This window comes from Nannobrachium achirus, assembly GCF_963921795.1.
Source record: "Nannobrachium achirus genome assembly, chromosome: 21".
Taxonomy (NCBI): Eukaryota; Metazoa; Chordata; class Actinopteri; order Myctophiformes; family Myctophidae; genus Nannobrachium; species Nannobrachium achirus.
Genome location: NC_137828.1, coordinates 18,209,469 through 18,231,155, shown reverse-complemented (window position 1 = coordinate 18,231,155; position 21,687 = coordinate 18,209,469). Strand labels below are relative to the sequence as shown.

The 21,687-nt window shown below is 39.9% G+C and overlaps 1 protein-coding gene across 1 annotated transcript in view; it reads left to right on the top strand.

Annotated features, from left to right (window-relative positions):
- Nucleotides 1-1,425: 1,425 nt before the first annotated feature.
- Nucleotides 1,426-21,687, top strand: part of LOC308306620 (galactose-3-O-sulfotransferase 3-like) — a gene marked incomplete at both ends in the record, with an annotated part of 30,226 nt that continues 9,964 nt past the window's right edge. Inside the window, 3 exons of the mRNA XM_080751659.1 lie at nt 1,426-1,564; nt 2,080-2,177; nt 3,526-4,344. Coding sequence (XP_080607785.1) covers nt 1,426-1,564; nt 2,080-2,177; nt 3,526-4,344 — 1,056 coding nt within the window. The remainder of the gene's footprint in view (nt 1,565-2,079; nt 2,178-3,525; nt 4,345-21,687) is intronic.

Here is a 21,687-nt window from a genome sequence, read left to right as displayed (position 1 = left end):
ATGTTTACCACGATGGACTACTTTTTTGATTGTTTTATGTACCTTTACTGTGCAGCACTTTGGAAACCCTGTGTTTGTAAAACGTGCTATACAAATAATTTGGATTGGATTGGATATCTCCGATAGAGGACCCGACAGAGTGATGTGCTGAAGGTCCACAAATACCATCCAGGCCTGGGAGTGGGGACAGAAACCTCCCCACGGTATCAAACAGACACGTGTGCATATATGCTTGTATGGGCCGTTCTGATTTCCCTATATTGAACAGCTTCATCATTATTCATACAATATGATAATAATCCTACAATATTACTACATGATCAACAATCATACAATGACACATCTCAAAGGAAGATAATGTACATTATTGTGTATTTCCTACTACATTATTTGACAGATTTAGTTACTATTTAATGTGTTTTATTTGATTAATATTGTTGTTGATAGATTAATCTAATCTACCCAGCAGCCCATAAAGTAATTAAATCAGACCCACATTTACCAGCTGCAACATTAAAGTGGTGAACACATCAATGCATTACTATCAATAATATGAGTGTGAAATGGGCTATTCTGCATAATGACTAGGATGTACTTTAAGTGTTGTAAATATATTGTGAAACAAAAAACAATGTTATATAAATAATTTTTAAATGGATGGTGTAGAACCTTTAGGTGTAGAACCTTTAAGTAGCATGTGAGGGGTCAAACTAGGGGTTTTTCATGATGCATTGCAAGCATTTGTTTTGCACGGAAAACATTCCTCTGGATAAAAACAGACCCACAAAACTATGGTTTAGTGATCAAGTCATCACTTTTCTGGGGTCAGCTCAGTTTTGTGGGGTCCGTTTTTAGCGCCGAGGAATGTTTTTCCTGCAAAATTAATGCTTTCAATGAATTCAGAATCATGAAAAACCCATAGTTAGACCTCTCACATGCTACTTAAAGGGGGGTCTTTTTTTCCTGATATTAAGTGAAGGGACCCAAACTTGAACCCCCTGAATTCACCTTGATCCACTAAGAATATAATGGGATATGATGTTTTTTGGATGACCCTAAGGATCAATGCAATTTCTTTTGGGTCAAACCTCAGATTGACTGGCCTACCGGCACAGGCCGCGATTATGTCATAATAATGCACAGGTTGTTGGTGGCGGCGGTGTTCTATATTTGGAAATGCTGAAAATGGGTCTGAGCCAATCAAAATGTGAGGTTGTAACTAATTGTGACGTCACCACCGCTGTAAAAGCTGCTGACAGAGTAGCTGTTTCATTAAGTCTGAAGAGTCGAAGGATATTTGACATTTTGTTACAGTAGCTTTGCTCTGTTGCTGATCAAAATAAAACCACCAAATTGGCCTTAGGGCAGACAACAGATATCGAGTTTGCAAGTATGTGGTATGAAATACTGCCCGTATTTGGCATCATGACGGCGTGTCTGATCATCCCTGGCGTTGCGACCGCACAGATCCACAAGTTCACCAACGGGGGGAAGGAGAAGAGGATCGCACGACATCCCTGGCAGTGGTACTTGATGGAGAGAGATAAACGGGTGTCAGGAACAGGTGTGTACCATCAGTCTAAGGGACTTGAAAATATCCACTAAGATCCACTTCCACGATTACAATACTCTCATGAGAGAGTTGGCAAGATTAGAATCTTCACGAATGAGTTTGACTACCAGGTGACCATAGGCTACAGATCCTGCTATACAATCTCGCTGAAGCATTAATGCATCTGCATGCATGTAAACAACTGTCTGTCCACATTTGTGTCCCTTTTGTGCCCATATATGGAGATCCCTGATGTCATTAGTTTATGCCCATACCCTGTATATTGGCATGCCCATATATGGGCATATTGGTTGGATCGGAGCTTCAGGACTTCTGGATATCCGTATAGGCCCATATGTGGAAATATCGATCGGATTGGCGCTTCTGGACAACCACTTATCCAAGCGAGTCAAAACTGTACAAAACAGCCTGGGCCACAGGGTAGTTAGTGGTCCAGGCACCTAGGCTGGTAATCCGGCCTGACAGTGTGTCGCGGGTTTGAGTCCTGATCCCGTCGACCTTTGCAGCAGGTGAGTACAATGGCTCTACATCCTCCCAGTGGGTACTCCTGGCAGGTGAGCCAGTACAGGGTACGACAGCACCTCCCAGTGGACGCTCCTGGCAGGTGAGCCAGTAGGGTACAACAGCAGCAGCAAGCAGTGGAACAAATGCACAAGATCTCTGTGTGCGTGTGTGTGTCAATATGTTCTTTTTTTTTTGTTAGAATAAAGGTTGGCCTAAATGAAACATCACACAGGAAGAGTGTGCGTGATGGGCGGTGGGAAGGTCAGCGGACTAAAGAGTTAATATGCATCCAAATCAGTTTAACCACTTATAACCCCATATACCTACATTGGCTACTTGAAAATAGGCAATCTACAACCTCACAATATTGTTACCTGTTGAGCTTGCAGATCTGCCGGATGAAGAAAAAAAAAAGAAAGATGAACACAACTGTTTATGGAGGTGACATGGCACAAATACACCTAGGCCTACTAGTGGGAGAAATATGTAACAAAAATAGGCTAATGTGTTCACTTCCGGCAGAAAGCGTGAACATTTGCACCTAGGGGTATTTTTGTGTGCCGAATTCAAAAATTGACGGTCCCAAGCACTTTTCCCATGGGATCTGGTGGCTCTAATTCACTTACCATACAAGGGAAAAAAGACCCCCCCAAAAATCTTCTTTAAATATCATGTGAGGGGTCTATCTATGGGATTTTCATGATTCTGAATCCATTGCAAGCATTTGTTTTCCATGAAAAACATTCCTTGGGCTAAAATGGACCCTACACAACTGTGAAAAGTGATGACTCATCACTAAACCATAGTTTTGTGGGGTCCATTTTGTTAGGAAATAAAGTTCAAACTGGAGCCACAAGACCACATAACCACAAGGACACCAGGTTGCAATCAATTATCCAGTTTTATTTATTTTCCGGATAATGATGGATAGGTGAATAGGTGACATTAAATGATGATTGCCATGGTTCTACAAATGAAACACAAAAGGGAACAAATTATAATATCTCATAGAATATGGAACACAAACTGTGGCCTTTAAATACATTAAATAATAATAATAATAACTAGAGAAGATGCAATTGGAAATTGCAAGTGTGGTTGCTGGCGTGACTATATTCTGCAGTAAGCTAACTGTCATGTGAAGCTCGACCAATTGATTCCCTATTGATTATTGATTCCCACTCCCATTGATTCCCTATCCCATTGATTCCCCATTGATTTCCATTCCCATTCCATCAAGTTCCAATGGCAGCGGAAAAGTTACCCTAGTAATGAATAAAGTTACATCATTGATGATGAAAGTTACGCCATTTTTGAGGAGTTGGCAGCGGAAAAAAAGTCTATCAACAGTTACAGTTTACCTTAGAAATCTTTAAGGTTTCCCTAGAACTATAATGTGTTGCCCCGTCAGGCAACCACACTAATTATTATTATTGTTTATTTTCCAGGTGCAGAGGCTCATGCCGAAAGACACCGCATACATCACTATTCTCCGAGAGCCGGGCTCCATGTTTGAGTCGATGTTCACTTATTTCAAACAGGAATGTGAGAGCTTCAAGAAGGTTCCCAACGGATCCTTGGAGGCCTTCTTGCAGGAACCCTGGCGGTACTACCATCCAGGCGAAAAGGTCATGCCCGCCCGCAACGCCCTCACCTTCGACCTGGGCGGTGACAACGACCGACGGGTGCCAGACGCAGCTTACGTCCGTGACTTCGTGGCGGGGGTGGATCGCTCCTTCTCCCTGGTGATGATCGCGGAGTACTTTGACGAGTCGCTGGTTCTCCTCCGCCGCCTGATGTCCTGGGACCTGGAGGACGTTCTGTACGTCAGGCTCAACATGCGAGCAGCAGGCGCCAAGCGGGACCTCGCACCGTGCCTCCCCGCCAAGATCCGCGCCTGGAATTCCCTGGACGCGCAGCTCTACGACCACTTCAACGCCTCGCTTTGGCGGAAGCTGGCCGCCCTGGGCCCGGCCTGCGTGGCGAGGGAGGTGCGCCTCCTGCGACGGGCCCGGGGGAGGCTGATGCAGAGTTGCTTCGGAGGCCAGATGCCGCGGCTCCTCCCGGCAAAGCAGATCAAGAACAAGGCGCTGCGGCCCTGGCAGCCGCCCAGCGACGTCGACATCATGGGCTACGATCTGCCTGTCAACGTCGGCAAGGTCCAGGAGCTCTGCCTCAAGCTGATCATGCCAGAGGTGCAATACACAGATGTTCTCCGAAGATCTCAGAATACACCAGGACAGAGACTTCCTGAAGGAAGTCTTAGGGTTAGGGTTAGGAAAACTCCGAAGAGGAAATCAACTATAAACAAGAGACATTATCTGCCAGTGCAAAAAAAGAAAAACAATTATACCTGATAATGTTTTGTTTTTTTTAATTAGAAAAAAATATCTAGGCTTTAGGGAAGTGGGGAACTCATAACTGGCTTTTAAAGCTTTTAACATATTAAAGTGGTTAAACCTATGTCATTGCAAAAGAGACTGAGGGATTTTTTGTTGACAAAGGTTTTTATTTTATTTCTCGATGTGACACACTGCAACAATATGATGACAAAAACAAAACAAAAAAACTACATAACTGAGATCAAATGACATTAGTACACGACATGTTAATAAACAATAGAATCCGTGAAAACAATGACAACCTTTATAAGCTAAAGCTAAAAACAACACAAAAACAAATTGTATAAATTGACAACAAAAATGCCTATTAGGCAATCAATATCTATTCTTCATTAGGCATGGAACCAAAACTACCAAAATGAAAATGAGTTCTATTCAACTTGGGGAATGGCATATCATCAAAGTCAGTTTAATTCATAACATGTCTGTTATGTGTAGTGTAGTCTATACAGATTAATCGAAGAAAATGAATGTGCATTGCGCATGCAGTGAAATCAAAACCTTTTTAGTTTTATGGTATACAGCTCATGAAAATAAAAATCCATATCTCAAAATATAACAATATTACATGAGACCAGTAGACCACTCAAAACAAGGATTTATTTGATACATATATATGTATATGTATGCCAGAGTTGCTTTAAGTCCAGTATGAAGTCAGTGATGATTTGGGGTGCTATGGCATCTGCTGCTTTTTAACACAATATTCATTTGTTTTAAAAAATATCTGTATATGAGAGGATTCATCATTTCCCACAAGACAGGCAACACTAGTATAATGAGCAATTAGACCTTTCAAATAAATGAACAAAACCCAGACTGGAAAATAGACTATATTATTCATTCAGTGGTGTACAAGGACAAAGTACTAAACCCCAGTGCTTGTCAAAGTCAACTACAAGTCAACTACAAGTGCACTGCAAGTAAACTACAAGTCAACTACAAGTTGCTCAGTCAAAAATAGTACTTGAGTGAAAGTATTCAGAAGTACATGCTTTTGAAAACAATTCAACAATACAAATTACACAGTAACTTTTCCCCAAAGTAAATGTTCTGACGACTCGCATCACATTGCGACGAGTTGTGTGCTTGTACATCAGCTACGGTATTTTTGCAAGTTTTGAAATAGAGCTTATGTTGTTAATTCATAATTTTTCTTTATTTTTATCTTTTGTCAAGTTTGGGTTAGAAATGTGTTGGAGTGAAAGTCATGCGTTTAAAAAAAAAATAACCAATTGAATAAGAAAACTGAAATAAATGCGGTCCCATCCTCTTTTACAGTACACTTTAAGACATAATAAGACAGAATAAGAAATAATGTGTTGGTAATTAGAGCTAATATATTTTATTAGACAGAAACAAAGACAGAATAGTAGAAAGAGCGAATACATTCTCTGGCACCGGCACCTGCCGCGGAACTGCAGCAGCAGACACTGCTGCACGACCGGCAGTTCGACCAGCAGTCGCACTGCATCGCCGGCGATAGGACCAGCAGTCCCGCCAGTAGGACCGGCGGCCGCCGCATGGACCGGCAGGTCCCATAGCGGTAGACTGCCCGTCCGTGCGGTGGTGGCTACCGCGGCAGTTACCAGCGATGCCCTACCTACCGCTGGTCCTACTGCCGGGACTGCCGGTTGAACTGCTGGTCTGTGCCGCGGTGGTGAAGCAGTCTTATCACCGGCGATGCAGCGCGACTGCTGGTTGAACTGCCGGTCGTGCAGCGGTACCTGCCGCTGCCAGATAATGTATTCGCTCTTTCTGCTATTCTGTCTTTTTTTTTTTATCTAATAAAATAATATTAGTTCTAATTACCAACACATTATTTCTTATTATGGCTTTATTCTGTCTTATTATGTCTTATTATGTCTTAAAGTGTACTGTAAAAGAGGATGGGACCATAAATGCTAGATACTGTCCACCACCGTAATGGATTTCCCATGGATGTTTCATAACTGCCCAAAAATGGGCTTCTGGAAGATGTCATCGAAATGTTGTTTATTTCTGTGCTTTGCACCCTGTGATCCGAATAAAAAGGCCCAAATGAGGAATCCAAGCTAATAGTCAGGGAAAATTAGCAGAATACCTGTCAAATCTGGAAATAAATTCCTTACCAAACAATTTCTTCACCAATGTGTTCGTAAAGGTGTCGTCTAGTAACATATCTAACAAAGATTGAAATTCAACATCCCTAGCAAAATGTTTGACAGCTAGGGTAATTCTGGGTCTCTTTCACTTACTATACACTGTACTATAAGGGAAAAAAATCACTCCCAAAAATATGCTTTAAGTGGGATGTGAGGGGGTTAATTATTCTGAATCCATTGCAAGCATTTGTTTTGCACGAAAAATATTCCTTGGGCTAAAAATGGACCCCATACACCTTGTGAAAAGTGATGACTCATCACTAAACCATTGTTCTTTTGCGTCTGATTTTGGCCCAATGAATGTTTTTCGTGCAAAACAAATGCTTGCAATGGATTCAGAATAATTAAAAACACCTAGTTAGACCCCTAACATGCTACTTAAAGCATATTTGTGGGAGTGATTTTTCCCCATAGTAAGTGAATGAGACCCAGAATAACCCTAGCTGTCAAATATTTTGCTAAGGATGTTGAATTTCAATCTTTGTTAGATATGTTACTAGACACCTTTACGAACACATTGGTGAAGAAATTGTTTGGTAAGGAATTTATTCCCAGGGTTTTATTAAAATTCCCTGACTATAATAGAAGCTGCAGGTTATAGCATGCGATAATGGAAGCCATTGTTCTCACGTTGATAGATATATAAATCATCTTTGGGCATCTTTCAATGTAATTATATGAAAGGCAAGGTTGAAAATCTGTATTCCTTTAAGCCCTATCTTTGAAAACAGCTGATCTACATCTGTGTGGTGAGCACTCTTTCGTCCCTACGTCATTATTACTTATTATTTTATCTTTAGATGTGTTGTTTTTGTTGTTTTGCAGTTATTTTATAATACACCACTGCACTGTCTGAAGGAAGCCGAACCAAAACAAGTTGTGGTCTTATGTACCTGTACAAAAGACGTAACAATAAAGTACAACCTTGGACATTGAACTACAAGCTCACAACTTGTAGATTTGCTATTTTCAAATGGTTTTGCCCAAAATCTGACAAAAGAAACCAAACGCAGTTCGATACAAGAAAACGATACATACAGTCTGTTAGTTTGTTCAAAACTCTGGTTCCCTCAACATAACGAGGTTAGTGTCTGTTTAAATATATAGGATTTGATTGTAAAACCGAACAAGTAAATCTCTCTCTCTCTCTCTCGCTCTCACATCACTTAACCTGCTGACACAAGAATAAAAAACAACAACCTGGATATACATATATAAAAACAAAGATTAGAATGTATTGATTTCAGACCAGAGAGAGGAGACGAGTCAATCTAAGCAAAAAAAAAAAAGGGCCTGACCCAAAAGAAATTGCATTAGTAATCATTCAGGTTTTTTTTTTATGATCCTTAGGATATTCCAAAAAACATGTTAAAAGTTTCCCAATATATTCTTAGTGGATCAAGGTAATTTCAGGGGGTTTCAGTTTTGGTCCCTTCACTTACTATACAGGAACAAAAACAAATCTTCTTTAAAGGGGCACTCCACCACTTTTCAACCTATCTTCATATAATCCTCACTAATGTTCACGATAACATATCACAATTTTTTCTAGGAGAGCTGTGGGTGGGTCAAATCCTTCCTACCGGTGACATCATCAATGGGAAATGCAAGCTAATAGAAACTGCAGGCTTTCTATTCCTGAAAAAGTTGCAATGTTAAAGTGGAAGCCATTGTTCTTGTGATAATAATAAAAAAATAAAAAAAATCATTTTTTTTTTTTTTTTTTTTGTCAAACGATGATGTCACTGGTAGGAAGGATTTGACAGCTCTCCTATGAGACCCAGACTGAATAGAAAAAAATTGTGCTATTTTATTATGAACATTAGTGAGGACCTATTATATGAAGACAGGTTGAAAAGTGGTGAACTACTCCTGTTCAGAATGTGAGGGGTCTAACTAGGGGTCTTTCATGATTCTGAATCCATTGCAAGCATTTGTTTTGCACGAAAAACATTCCTCTGGCTAAAAACGGACCCACAAAACTATGGTTTAGTGATGGTTTACCTTGATCCACTAAGAATATAATGGGAAACTTTTAACATGTTTTTTTGGATGACCCTATAAGGAACATAAAAAACCTTGAACCATTACTATTGCATTGGTGTTGGCTGGCCCTCTTTCAGATGTTGTCATGTAGATCGGTACACAGTATCTCTGTAGCCCAGAAAGTTACTTTCCATCCCTCATATACTGTGTGCACAGTGCACACCCCATAACCCACACACTGCACATCATTTCGGAGCTCATATCTTTGAACGGGTAAGGACTAGTAGCAATAATAGAGCTAAAAACAACAACTTTGTTTCAACTTTCCACCAAAACCTTTCACTTACAACACCTACTGTATAAGAAGCAGGGACAACCCTCTAGAGTGAGAGAGTTGCTTCTTAAAATGTACTGCCATTTTGAAACAGCTCCCATCAGGGTATCCGGCCAGAAGCCTCCATAGACTTCAATGTAATTTATAGTGCACGGATCATGCACGCCCATGCACAGATGATGCACCATGTTTGTGCAGTTTGTTCACAGCTTTCAAACAAAAAAATCCGATTGGAAATCCGTTCAGGCATTCTTGAGATAATAGCCATTATGTTTTACATGTTATGTAATCAAAAATGGCCGCCCTGTTTGAAAGATGGGGTTGTATGGGGGTTGAACATGCAAAATCGCGATTGAAATCATGCTTACTTGATTTGATGGGGTCCAAAAATAATTTTTCAAAAAAAAAAATTTCAAAAAAAAAAAAATCTTTTTTTTTTTTTTTTACAAACTCGTCATACTAGTCATAGGCAGAGTGGACACACTTATATAACTCGTCAAACTAGTCATAGGCAGTAAATGATTAATGAAAAGGAGCGTTATTGGCATGAGAAAACTTCCCCATTTGGGGTACAAGCATAGTTCCCTGGCTGCTACGATCTGTTGGAATGTGTGCACTGTCTGTCGGTGCTGACTGGCGGAGTCACGGAGGCAGAGACAAGTACGTCTTCACTAGCCTAAAACATGACGGTCCGGGTCGCGAGCGTTCATATCGCACGACCTTCATGCGTCTCCACTCCGACTGTGGTTGTCTGCAGCCTGCTGCAAAATCTCAGCAGATTTGTCTGTCTGACCGTCTCGTTGTACAATAGATCTAGTGTAGCCACCTGCATCTCCGCACAGCTGTCTGTGCTCTGTGCATAATGCATTGACTCGACTGCATTCGCTTCCTGACTACGGAGTCCACCGAGGCTCAAACATCACCGCATTTTGCGTTGCGCGTTAACTTTGACAGGCTTAGAAAAATCATATTTTTATTGGCATGATCATGACGGGCCGCACAGACATGCGGAAAGGGCCGCATGCGGCCCGCGGGCCGCGGGTTGAGTAGCGCTGGGTTAAACCTATGTCATTGCAAAAGAGACTGAGGGATTTTTTGTTGACAAAGGTTTTTATTTTGTATTTTCTTTATTTCTCGATGTGACACACTGCAACAATATGATGACAAAAACAAAACAAAAAAACTACATAACTGAGATCAAATGACATTAGTACACGACATGTTAATAAACAATAGAATCTGTGAAAACAATGAAAACCTTTATAAGCTAAAGCTAAAAACAACACAAAAACAAATTGTATAAATTGACAACAAAAATGCCTATTAGGCAATCAATATCTATTCTTCATTAGGCATGGAACCAAAACTACCAAAATGAAAATGAGTTCTATTCAACTTGGGGAATGGCATATCATCAAAGTCAGTTTATTTCATAACATGTCTGTTATGTGTAGTGTAGTCTATACAGATTAATCGAAGAAAATAAATGTGCATTGCGCATGCAGTGAAATCAAAACCTTTTTAGTTTTATGGTATACAGCTCATGAAAATAAAAATCCATATCTCAAAATATAACAATATTACATGAGACCAGTAGACCACTCAAAACAAGGATTTATTTGATACATATATATGTATATGTATGCCAGAGTTGCTTTAAGTCCAGTATGAAGTCAGTGATGATTTGGGGTGCTATGGCATCTGCTGCTTTTTAACACAATATTCATTTGTTTTAAAAAATATCTGTATATGAGAGGATGTATCATTTCCCACAAGACAGGCACCACTAGTATAATGAGCAATTAGACCTTTCAAATAAATGAACAAAACCCAGACTGGAAAATAGACTATATTATTCATTCAGTGGTGTACAAGGACAAAGTACTAAACTCCAGTGCTTGTCAAAGTCAACTACAAGTCAACTACAAGTGCACTGCAAGTAAACTACAAGTCAACTACAAGTTGCTCAGTCAAAAATAGTACTTGAGTGAAAGTATTCAGAAGTACATGCTTTTGAAAACAATTCAACAATACAAATTACACAGTAACTTTTCCCCAAAGTAAATGTTCTGACGACTCGCATCACATTGCGACGAGTTGTGTGCTTGTACATCAGCTACGGTATTTTTGCAAGTTTTGAAATAGAGCTTATGTTGTTAATTCATAATTTTTCTTTATTTTTATCTTTTGTCAAGTTTGGGTTAGAAATGTGTTGGAGTGAAAGTCATGCGTTTAAAAAAAAAGAACCAATTGAATAAGAAAACTAACTGAAATAAATGCGGCCCCATCCTCTTTTACAGTACACTTTAAGACATAATAAGACATAATAAGACAGAATAAGAAATAATGTGTTGGTAATTAGAGCTAATATATTTTATTAGACAGAAACAAAGACAGAATAGTAGAAAGAGCGAATACATTCTCTGGCACCGGCACCTGCCGCGGAACTGCAGCAGCAGACACTGCCGCACGACCGGCAGTTCGACCAGCAGTCGCACTGCATCGCCGGCGATAGGACCAGCAGTCCCGCCAGTAGGACCGGCGGCCGCCGCATGGACCGGCAGGTCCCATAGTGGTAAACTGCCCGTCCGTGCGGTGGTGGCTGCCGCGGCAGTTACCAGCGATGCCCTACCTACCGCTGGTCCTACTGCCAGGACTGCCGGTTGAACTGCTGGTCTGTGCGGCGGTGGTGAAGCAGTCTTATCACCGGCGATGCAGCGCGACTGCTGGTTGAACTGCCGGTCGTGCAGCGGTACCTGCCGCTGCCAGATAATGTATTCGCTCTTTCTGCTATTCTGTCTTTTTTTTTTTATCTAATAAAATAATATTAGTTCTAATTACCAACACATTATTTCTTATTATGGCTTTATTCTGTCTTATTATGTCTTATTATGTCTTAAAGTGTACTGTAAAAGAGGATGGGACCATAAATGCTAGATACTGTCCACCACCGTAATGGATTTCCCATGGATGTTTCATAACTGCCCAAAAATGGGCTTCTGGAAGATGTCATCGAAATGTTGTTTATTTCTGTGCTTTGCACCCTGTGATCCGAATAAAAAGGCCCAAATGAGGAATCCAAGCTAATAGTCAGGGAAAATTAGCAGAATACCTGTCAAATCTGTGAATAAATTCCTTACCAAACAATTTCTTCACCAATGTGTTCGTAAAGGTGTCGTCTAGTAACATATCTAACAAAGATTGAAATTCAACATCCCTAGCAAAATGTTTGACAGCTAGGGTAATTCTGGGTCTCTTTCACTTACTATACACTGTACTATAAGGGAAAAAAATCACTCCCAAAATATGCTTTAAGTGGGATGTGAGGGGTCTAACTAGGTGTTTTTAATTATTCTGAATACATTGCAAGCATTTGTTTTGCACGAAAAACATTCCTTGGGCTAAAAATGGACCCCATACACCTTGTGAAAAGTGATGACTCATCACTAAACCATTGTTCTTTTGCGTCTGATTTTGGCCCAATGAATGTTTTTCGTGCAAAACAAATGCTTGCAATGGATTCAGAATAATTAAAAACACCTAGTTAGACCCCTAACATGCTACTTAAAGCATATTTGTGGGAGTGACTTTTCCCCATAGTAAGTGAATGAGACCCAGAATAACCCTAGCTATCAAATATTTTGCTAAGGATGTTGAATTTCAATCTTTATTAGATATGTTACTAGACACCTTTACAAACACATTGGTGAATAAATTGTTTGGTAAGGAATTTATTCCCAGGGTTTTATTAAAATTCCCTGACTATAATAGAAGCTGCAGGTTATAGCATGCGATAATGGAAGCCATTGTTCTCACGTTGATAGATATATAAATCATCTTTGGGCATCTTTCAATGTAATTATATGAAAGGCAAGGTTGAAAATCTGTATTCCTTTAAGCCCTATATTTGAAAACAGCTGATCTACATCTGTGTGGTGAGCACTCTTTCGTCCCTACGTTATTATTACTTATTATTTTATCTTTAGATGTGTTGTTTTCGTTGTTTTGCAGTTATTTTATAATACACCACTGCACTGTCTGAAGGAAGCCGAACCAAAACAAGTTGTGGTCTTATGTACCTGTACAAAAGACGTAACAATAAAGTACAACCTTGGACATTGAACTACAAGCTCACAACTTGTAGATTTGCTATTTTCAAATGGTTTTGCCCAAAATCTGACAAAAAAAAACAAACGCAGTTCGATACAAAGAAAACGATACATACAGTGTGTTAGTTTGTTCAAAACTCTGGTTCCCTCAACATAACGAGGTTAGTGTCTGTTTAAATATATAGGATTTGATTGTAAAACCGAACAAGTAAATCTCTCTCTCTCTCTCTTGCTCTCACATCACTTAACCTGCTGACACAAGAATAAAAAACAACAACCTGGATATACATATATAAAAACAAAGATTAGAATGTATTGATTTCAGACCAGAGAGAGGAGACGAGTCAATCTAAGCAAAAAAAAAAAAGGGCCTGACCCAAAAGAAATTGCATTAGTAATCATTCAGGGTTTTTTTTTATGATCCTTAGGATATTCCAAAAAACATGTTAAAAGTTTCCCAATATATTCTTAGTGGATCAAGGTAATTTCAGGGGGTTTCAGTTTTGGTCCCTTCACTTACTATACAGGAACAAAAACAAATCTTCTTTAAAGGGGCACTCCACCACTTTTCAACCTATCTTCATATAATAGGTCCTCACTAATGTTCACGATAACATATCACAATTTTTTCTAGGAGAGCTGTGGGTGGGTCAAATCCTTCCTACCGGTGACATCATCAATGGGAAATGCAAGCTAATAGAAACTGCAGGCTTTCTATTCCTGAAAAAGTTGCAATGTTAAAGTGGAAGCCATTGTTCTTGTGATAATAATAAAAAATAAAAAAAAAATCATTTTTTTTTTATTTTTTTTGTCAAACGATGATGTCACTGGTAGGAAGGATTTGACAGCTCTCCTATGAGACCCAGACTGAATAGAAAAAAATTGTGCTATTTTATTATGAACATTAGTGAGGACCTATTATATGAAGACAGGTTGAAAAGTGGTGAACTACTCCTGTTCAGAATGTGAGGGGTCTAACTAGGGGTCTTTCATGATTCTGAATCCATTGCAAGCATTTGTTTTGCACGAAAAACATTCCTCTGGCTAAAAACGGACCCACAAAACTATGGTTTAGTGATGGTTTACCTTGATCCACTAAGAATATAATGGGAAACTTTTAACATGTTTTTTTGGATGACCCTATAAGGAACATAAAAAACCTTGAACCATTACTATTGCATTGGTGTTGGCTGGCCCTCTTTCAGATGTTGTCATGTAGATCGGTACACAGTATCTCTGTAGCCCAGAAAGTTACTTTCCATCCCTCATATACTGTGTGCACAGTGCACACCCCATAACCCACACACTGCACATCATTTCGGAGCTCATATCTTTGAACGGGTAAGGACTAGTAGCAATAATAGAGCTAAAAACAACAACTTTGTTTCAACTTTCCACCAAAACCTTTCACTTACAACACCTACTGTATAAGAAGCAGGGACAACCCTCTAGAGTGAGAGAGTTGCTTCTTAAAATGTACTGCCATTTTGAAACAGCTCCCATCAGGGTATCCGGCCAGAAGCCTCCATAGACTTCAATGTAATTTATAGTGCACGGATCATGCACGCCCATGCACAGATGATGCACCATGTTTGTGCAGTTTGTTCACAGCTTTCAAACAAAAAAATCCGATTGGAAATCCGTTCAGGCATTCTTGAGATAATAGCCATTATGTTTTACATGTTATGTAATCAAAAATGGCCGCCCTGTTTGAAAGATGGGGTTGTATGGGGGTTGAACATGCAAAATCGCGATTGAAATCATGCTTACTTGATTTGATGGGGTGATTTGATGGGTTTTTTACAAACTCGTCATACTAGTCATAGGCAGAGTGGACACACTTATATAACTCGTCAAACTAGTCATAGGCAGTAAATGATTAATGAAAAGGAGCGTTATTGGCATGAGAAAACTTCCCCATTTGGGGTACAAGCATAGTTCCCTGGCTGCTACGATCTGTTGGAATGTGTGCACTGTCTGTCGGTGCTGACTGGCGGAGTCACGGAGGCAGAGACAAGTACGTCTTCACTAGCCTAAAACATGACGGTCCGGGTCGCGAGCGTTCATATCGCACGACCTTCATGCGTCTCCACTCCGACTGTGGTTGTCTGCAGCCTGCTGCAAAATCTCAGCAGATTTGTCTGTCTGACCGTCTCGTTGTACAATAGATCTAGTGTAGCCACCTGCATCTCCGCACAGCTGTCTGTGCTCTGTGCATAATGCATTGACTCGACTGCATTTGCTTCCTGACTACGGAGTCCACCGAGGCTCAAACATCACCGCATTTTGCGTTGCGCGTTAACTTTGACAGGCTTAGAAAAATCATATTTTTATTGGCATGATCATGACGGGCCGCACAGACATGCGGAAAGGGCCGCATGCGGCCCGCGGGCCGCGGGTTGAGTAGCGCTGGGTTAAACCTATGTCATTGCAAAAGAGACTGAGGGATTTTTTGTTGACAAAGGTTTTTATTTTGTATTTTCTTTATTTCTCGATGTGACACACTGCAACAATATGATGACAAAAACAAAACAAAAAAACTACATAACTGAGATCAAATGACATTAGTACACGACATGTTAATAAACAATAGAATCTGTGAAAACAATGAAAACCTTTATAAGCTAAAGCTAAAAACAACACAAAAACAAAATTGTATAAATTGACAACAAAGATGCCTATTAGGCAATCATTATCTATTCTTCATTAGGCATGGAACCAAAACTACCAAAATGACAATGAGTTCTATTCAACTTGGGGAATGGCATATCATCAAAGTCAGTTTATTTCATAACATGTCTGTTATGTGTAGTGTAGTCTATACAGATTAATCGAAGAAAATGAATGTGCATTGCGCATGCAGTGAAATCAAAACCTTTTTAGTTTTATGGTATACAGCTCATGAAAATAAAAATCCATATCTCAAAATATAACAATATTACATGAGACCAGTAGACCACTCAAAACAAGGATTTATTTGATACATATATATGTATATGTATGCCAGAGTTGCTTTAAGTCCAGTATGAAGTCAGTGATGATTTGGGGTGCTATGGCATCTGCTGCTTTTTAACACAATATTCATTTGTTTAAAAAAATATCTGTATATGAGAGGATTCATCATTTCCCACAAGACAGGCAACACTAGTATAATGAGCAATTAGACCTTTCAAATAAATGAACAAAACCCAGACTGGAAAATAGACTATATTATTCATTCAGTGGTGTACAAGGACAAAGTACTAAACCCCAGTGCTTGTCAAAGTCAACTACAAGTCAACTACAAGTGCACTGCAAGTAAACTACAAGTCAACTACAAGTTGCTCAGTCAAAAATAGTACTTGAGTGAAAGTATTCAGAAGTACATGCTTTTAAAAACAATTCAACAATACAAATTACACAGTAACTTTTCCCCAAAGTAAATGTTCTGACGACTCGCATCACATTGCGACGAGTTGTGTGCTTGTACATCAGCTACGGTATTTTTGCAAGTTTTGAAATAGAGCTTATGTTGTTAATTCATAATTTTTCTTTATTTTTATCTTTTGTCAAGTTTGGGTTAGAAATGTGTTGGAGTGAAAGTCATGCGTTTAAAAAAAAAATAACCAATTGAATAAGAAAACTAACTGAAATAAATGCGGTCCCATCCTCTTTTACAGTACACTTTAAGACATAATAAGACATAATAAGACAGAATAAGAAATAATGTGTTGGTAATTAGAGCTAATATATTTTATTAGACAGAAACAAAGACAGAATAGTAGAAAGAGCGAATACATTCTCTGGCACCGGCACCTGCCGCGGAACTGCAGCAGCAGACACTGCCGCACGACCGGCAGTTCGACCAGCAGTCGCACTGCATCGCCGGCGATAGGACCAGCAGTCCCGCCAGTAGGACCGGCGGCCGCCGCATGGACCGGCAGGTCCCATAGCGGTAGACTGCCCGTCCGTGCGGTGGTGGCTGCCGCGGCAGTTACCAGCGATGCCCTACCTACCGCTGGTCCTACTGCCAGGACTGCCGGTTGAACTGCTGGTCTGTGCCGCGGTGGTGAAGCAGTCTTATCACCGGCGATGCAGCGCGACTGCTGGTTGAACTGCCGGTCGTGCAGCGGTACCTGCCGCTGCCAGATAATGTATTCGCTCTTTCTGCTATTCTGTCTTTTTTTTTTTATCTAATAAAATAATATTAGTTCTAATTACCAACACATTATTTCTTATTATGGCTTTATTCTGTCTTATTATGTCTTATTATGTCTTAAAGTGTACTGTAAAAGAGGATGGGACCATAAATGCTAGATACTGTCCACCACCGTAATGGATTTCCCATGGATGTTTCATAACTGCCCAAAAATGGGCTTCTGGAAGATGTCATCGAAATGTTGTTTATTTCTGTGCTTTGCACCCTGTGATCCGAATAAAAAGGCCCAAATGAGGAATCCAAGCTAATAGTCAGGGAAAATTAGCAGAATACCTGTCAAATCTGGAAATAAATTCCTTACCAAACAATTTCTTCACCAATGTGTTCGTAAAGGTGTCGTCTAGTAACATATCTAACAAAGATTGAAATTCAACATCCCTAGCAAAATGTTTGACAGCTAGGGTAATTCTGGGTCTCTTTCACTTACTATACACTGTACTATAAGGGAAAAAAATCACTCCCAAAAATATGCTTTAAGTGGGATGTGAGGGGTTTAATTATTCTGAATCCATTGCAAGCATTTGTTTTGCACGAAAAATATTCCTTGGGCTAAAAATGGACCCCATACACCTTGTGAAAAGTGATGACTCATCACTAAACCATTGTTCTTTTGCGTCTGATTTTGGCCCAATGAATGTTTTTCGTGCAAAACAAATGCTTGCAATGGATTCAGAATAATTAAAAACACCTAGTTAGACCCCTAACATGCTACTTAAAGCATATTTGTGGGAGTGATTTTTCCCCATAGTAAGTGAATGAGACCCAGAATAACCCTAGCTGTCAAATATTTTGCTAAGGATGTTGAATTTCAATCTTTGTTAGATATGTTACTAGACACCTTTACGAACACATTGGTGAAGAAATTGTTTGGTTAGGAATTTATTCCCAGGGTTTTATTAAAATTCCCTGACTATAATAGAAGCTGCAGGCTATAGCATGCGATAATGGAAGCCATTGTTCTCACGTTGATAGATATATAAATCATCTTTGGGCATCTTTCAATGTAATTATATGAAAGGCAAGGTTGAAAATCTGTATTCCTTTAAGCCCTATCTTTGAAAACAGCTGATCTACATCTGTGTGGTGAGCACTCTTTCGTCCCTACGTCATTATTACTTATTATTTTATCTTTAGATGTGTTGTTTTTGTTGTTTTGCAGTTATTTTATAATACACCACTGCACTGTCTGAAGGAAGCCGAACCAAAACAAGTTGTGGTCTTATGTACCTGTACAAAAGACGTAACAATAAAGTACAACCTTGGACATTGAACTACAAGCTCACAACTTGTAGATTTGCTATTTTCAAATGGTTTTGCCCAAAATCTGACAAAAGAAACCAAACGCAGTTCGATACAAGAAAACGATACATACAGTGTGTTAGTTTGTTCAAAACTCTGGTTCCCTCAACATAACGAGGTTAGTGTCTGTTTAAATATATAGGATTTGATTGTAAAACCGAACAAGTAAATCTCTCTCTCTCTCTCTCGCTCTCACATCACTTAACCTGCTGACACAAGAATAAAAAACAACAACCTGGATATACATATATAAAAACAAAGATTAGAATGTATTGATTCCAGACCAGAGAGAGGAGACGAGTCAATCTAAGCAAAAAAAAAAAAGGGCCTGACCCAAAAGAAATTGCATTAGTAATCATTCAGGTTTTTTTTTTATGATCCTTAGGATATTCCAAAAAACATGTTAAAAGTTTCCCAATATATTCTTAGTGGATCAAGGTAATTTCAGGGGGTTTCAGTTTTGGTCCCTTCACTTACTATACAGGAACAAAAACAAATCTTCTTTAAAGGGGCACTCCACCACTTTTCAACCTATCTTCATATAATAGGTCCTCACTAATGTTCACGATAACATATCACAATTTTTTCTAGGAGAGCTGTGGGTGGGTCAAATCCTTCCTACCGGTGACATCATCAATGGGAAATGCAAGCTAATAGAAACTGCAGGCTTTCTATTCCTGAAAAAGTTGCAATGTTAAAGTGGAAGCCATTGTTCTTGTGATAATAATAAAAAAAATAAAAAAAAAACATTTTTTTTTTTTTTTTTTTTTTGTCAAACGATGATGTCACTGGTAGGAAGGATTTGACAGCTCTCCTATGAGACCCAGACTGAATAGAAAAAAATTGTGCTATTTTATTATGAACATTAGTGAGGACCTATTATATGAAGACAGGTTGAAAAGTGGTGAACTACTCCTGTTCAGAATGTGAGGGGTCTAACTAGGGGTCTTTCATGATTCTGAATCCATTGCAAGCATTTGTTTTGCACGAAAAACATTCCTCTGGCTAAAAACGGACCCACAAAACTATGGTTTAGTGATGGTTTACCTTGATCCACTAAGAATATAATGGGAAACTTTTAACATGTTTTTTTGGATGACCCTATAAGGAACATAAAAAACCTTGAACCATTACTATTGCATTGGTGTTGGCTGGCCCTCTTTCAGATGTTGTCATGTAGATCGGTACACAGTATCTCTGTAGCCCAGAAAGTTACTTTCCATCCCTCATATACTGTGTGCACAGTGCACACCCCATAACCCACACACTGCACATCATTTCGGAGCTCATATCTTTGAACGGGTAAGGACTAGTAGCAATAATAGAGCTAAAAACAACAACTTTGTTTCAACTTTCCACCAAAACCTTTCACTTACAACACCTACTGTATAAGAAGCAGGGACAACCCTCTAGAGTGAGAGAGTTGCTTCTTAAAATGTACTGCCATTTTGAAACAGCTCCCATCAGGGTATCCGGCCAGAAGCCTCCATAGACTTCAATGTAATTTATAGTGCACGGATCATGCACGCCCATGCACAGATGATGCACCATGTTTGTGCAGTTTGTTCACAGCTTTCAAACAAAAAAATCCGATTGGAAATCCGTTCAGGCATTCTTGAGATAATAGCCATTATGTTTTACATGTTATGTAATCAAAAATGGCCGCCCTGTTTGAAAGATGGGGTTGTATGGGGGTTGAACATGCAAAATCGCGATTGAAATCATGCTTACTTGATTTGATGGGGTCCAAAAATAATTTTTCAAAAAAAAAAAATTCAAAAAAAAAAAAATCTTTTTTTTTTTTTTTTTACAAACTCGTCATACTAGTCATAGGCAGAGTGGACACACTTATATAACTCGTCAAACTAGTCATAGGCAGTAAATGATTAATGAAAAGGAGCGTTATTGGCATGAGAAAACTTCCCCATTTGGGGTACAAGCATAGTTCCCTGGCTGCTACGATCTGTTGGAATGTGTGCACTGTCTGTCGGTGCTGACTGGCGGAGTCACGGAGGCAGAGACAAGTACGTCTTCACTAGCCTAAAACATGACGGTCCGGGTCGCGAGCGTTCATATCGCACGACCTTCATGCGTCTCCACTCCGACTGTGGTTGTCTGCAGCCTGCTGCAAAATCTCAGCAGATTTGTCTGTCTGACCGTCTCGTTGTACAATAGATCTAGTGTAGCCACCTGCATCTCCGCACAGCTGTCTGTGCTCTGTGCATAATGCATTGACTCGACTGCATTCGCTTCCTGACTACGGAGTCCACCGAGGCTCAAACATCACCGCATTTTGCGTTGCGCGTTAACTTTGACAGGCTTAGAAAAATCATATTTTTATTGGCATGATCATGACGGGCCGCACAGACATGCGGAAAGGGCCGCATGCGGCCCGCGGGCCGCGGGTTGAGTAGCGCTGGGTTAAACCTATGTCATTGCAAAAGAGACTGAGGGATAGGCAGTAAATGATTAATGAAAAGGAGCGTTATTGGCATGAGAAAACTTCCCCATTTGGGGTACAAGCATAGTTCCCTGGCTGCTACGATCTGTTGGAATGTGTGCACTGTCTGTCGGTGCTGACTGGCGGAGTCACGGAGGCAGAGACAAGTACGTCTTCACTAGCCTAAAACATGACGGTCCGGGTCGCGAGCGTTCATATCGCACGACCTTCATGCGTCTCCACTCCGACTGTGGTTGTCTGCAGCCTGCTGCAAAATCTCAGCAGATTTGTCTGTCTGACCGTCTCGTTGTACAATAGATCTAGTGTAGCCACCTGCATCTCCGCACAGCTGTCTGTGCTCTGTGCATAATGCATTGACTCGACTGCATTCGCTTCCTGACTACGGAGTCCACCGAGGCTCAAACATCACCGCATTTTGCGTTGCGCGTTAACTTTGACAGGCTTAGAAAAATCATATTTTTATTGGCATGATCATGACGGGCCGCACAGACATGCGGAAAGGGCCGCATGCGGCCCGCGGGCCGCGGGTTGAGTAGCGCTGGGTTAAACCTATGTCATTGCAAAAGAGACTGAGGGATTTTTTGTTGACAAAGGTTTTTATTTTGTATTTTCTTTATTTCTCGATGTGACACACTGCAACAATATGATGACAAAAACAAAACAAAAAAACTACATAA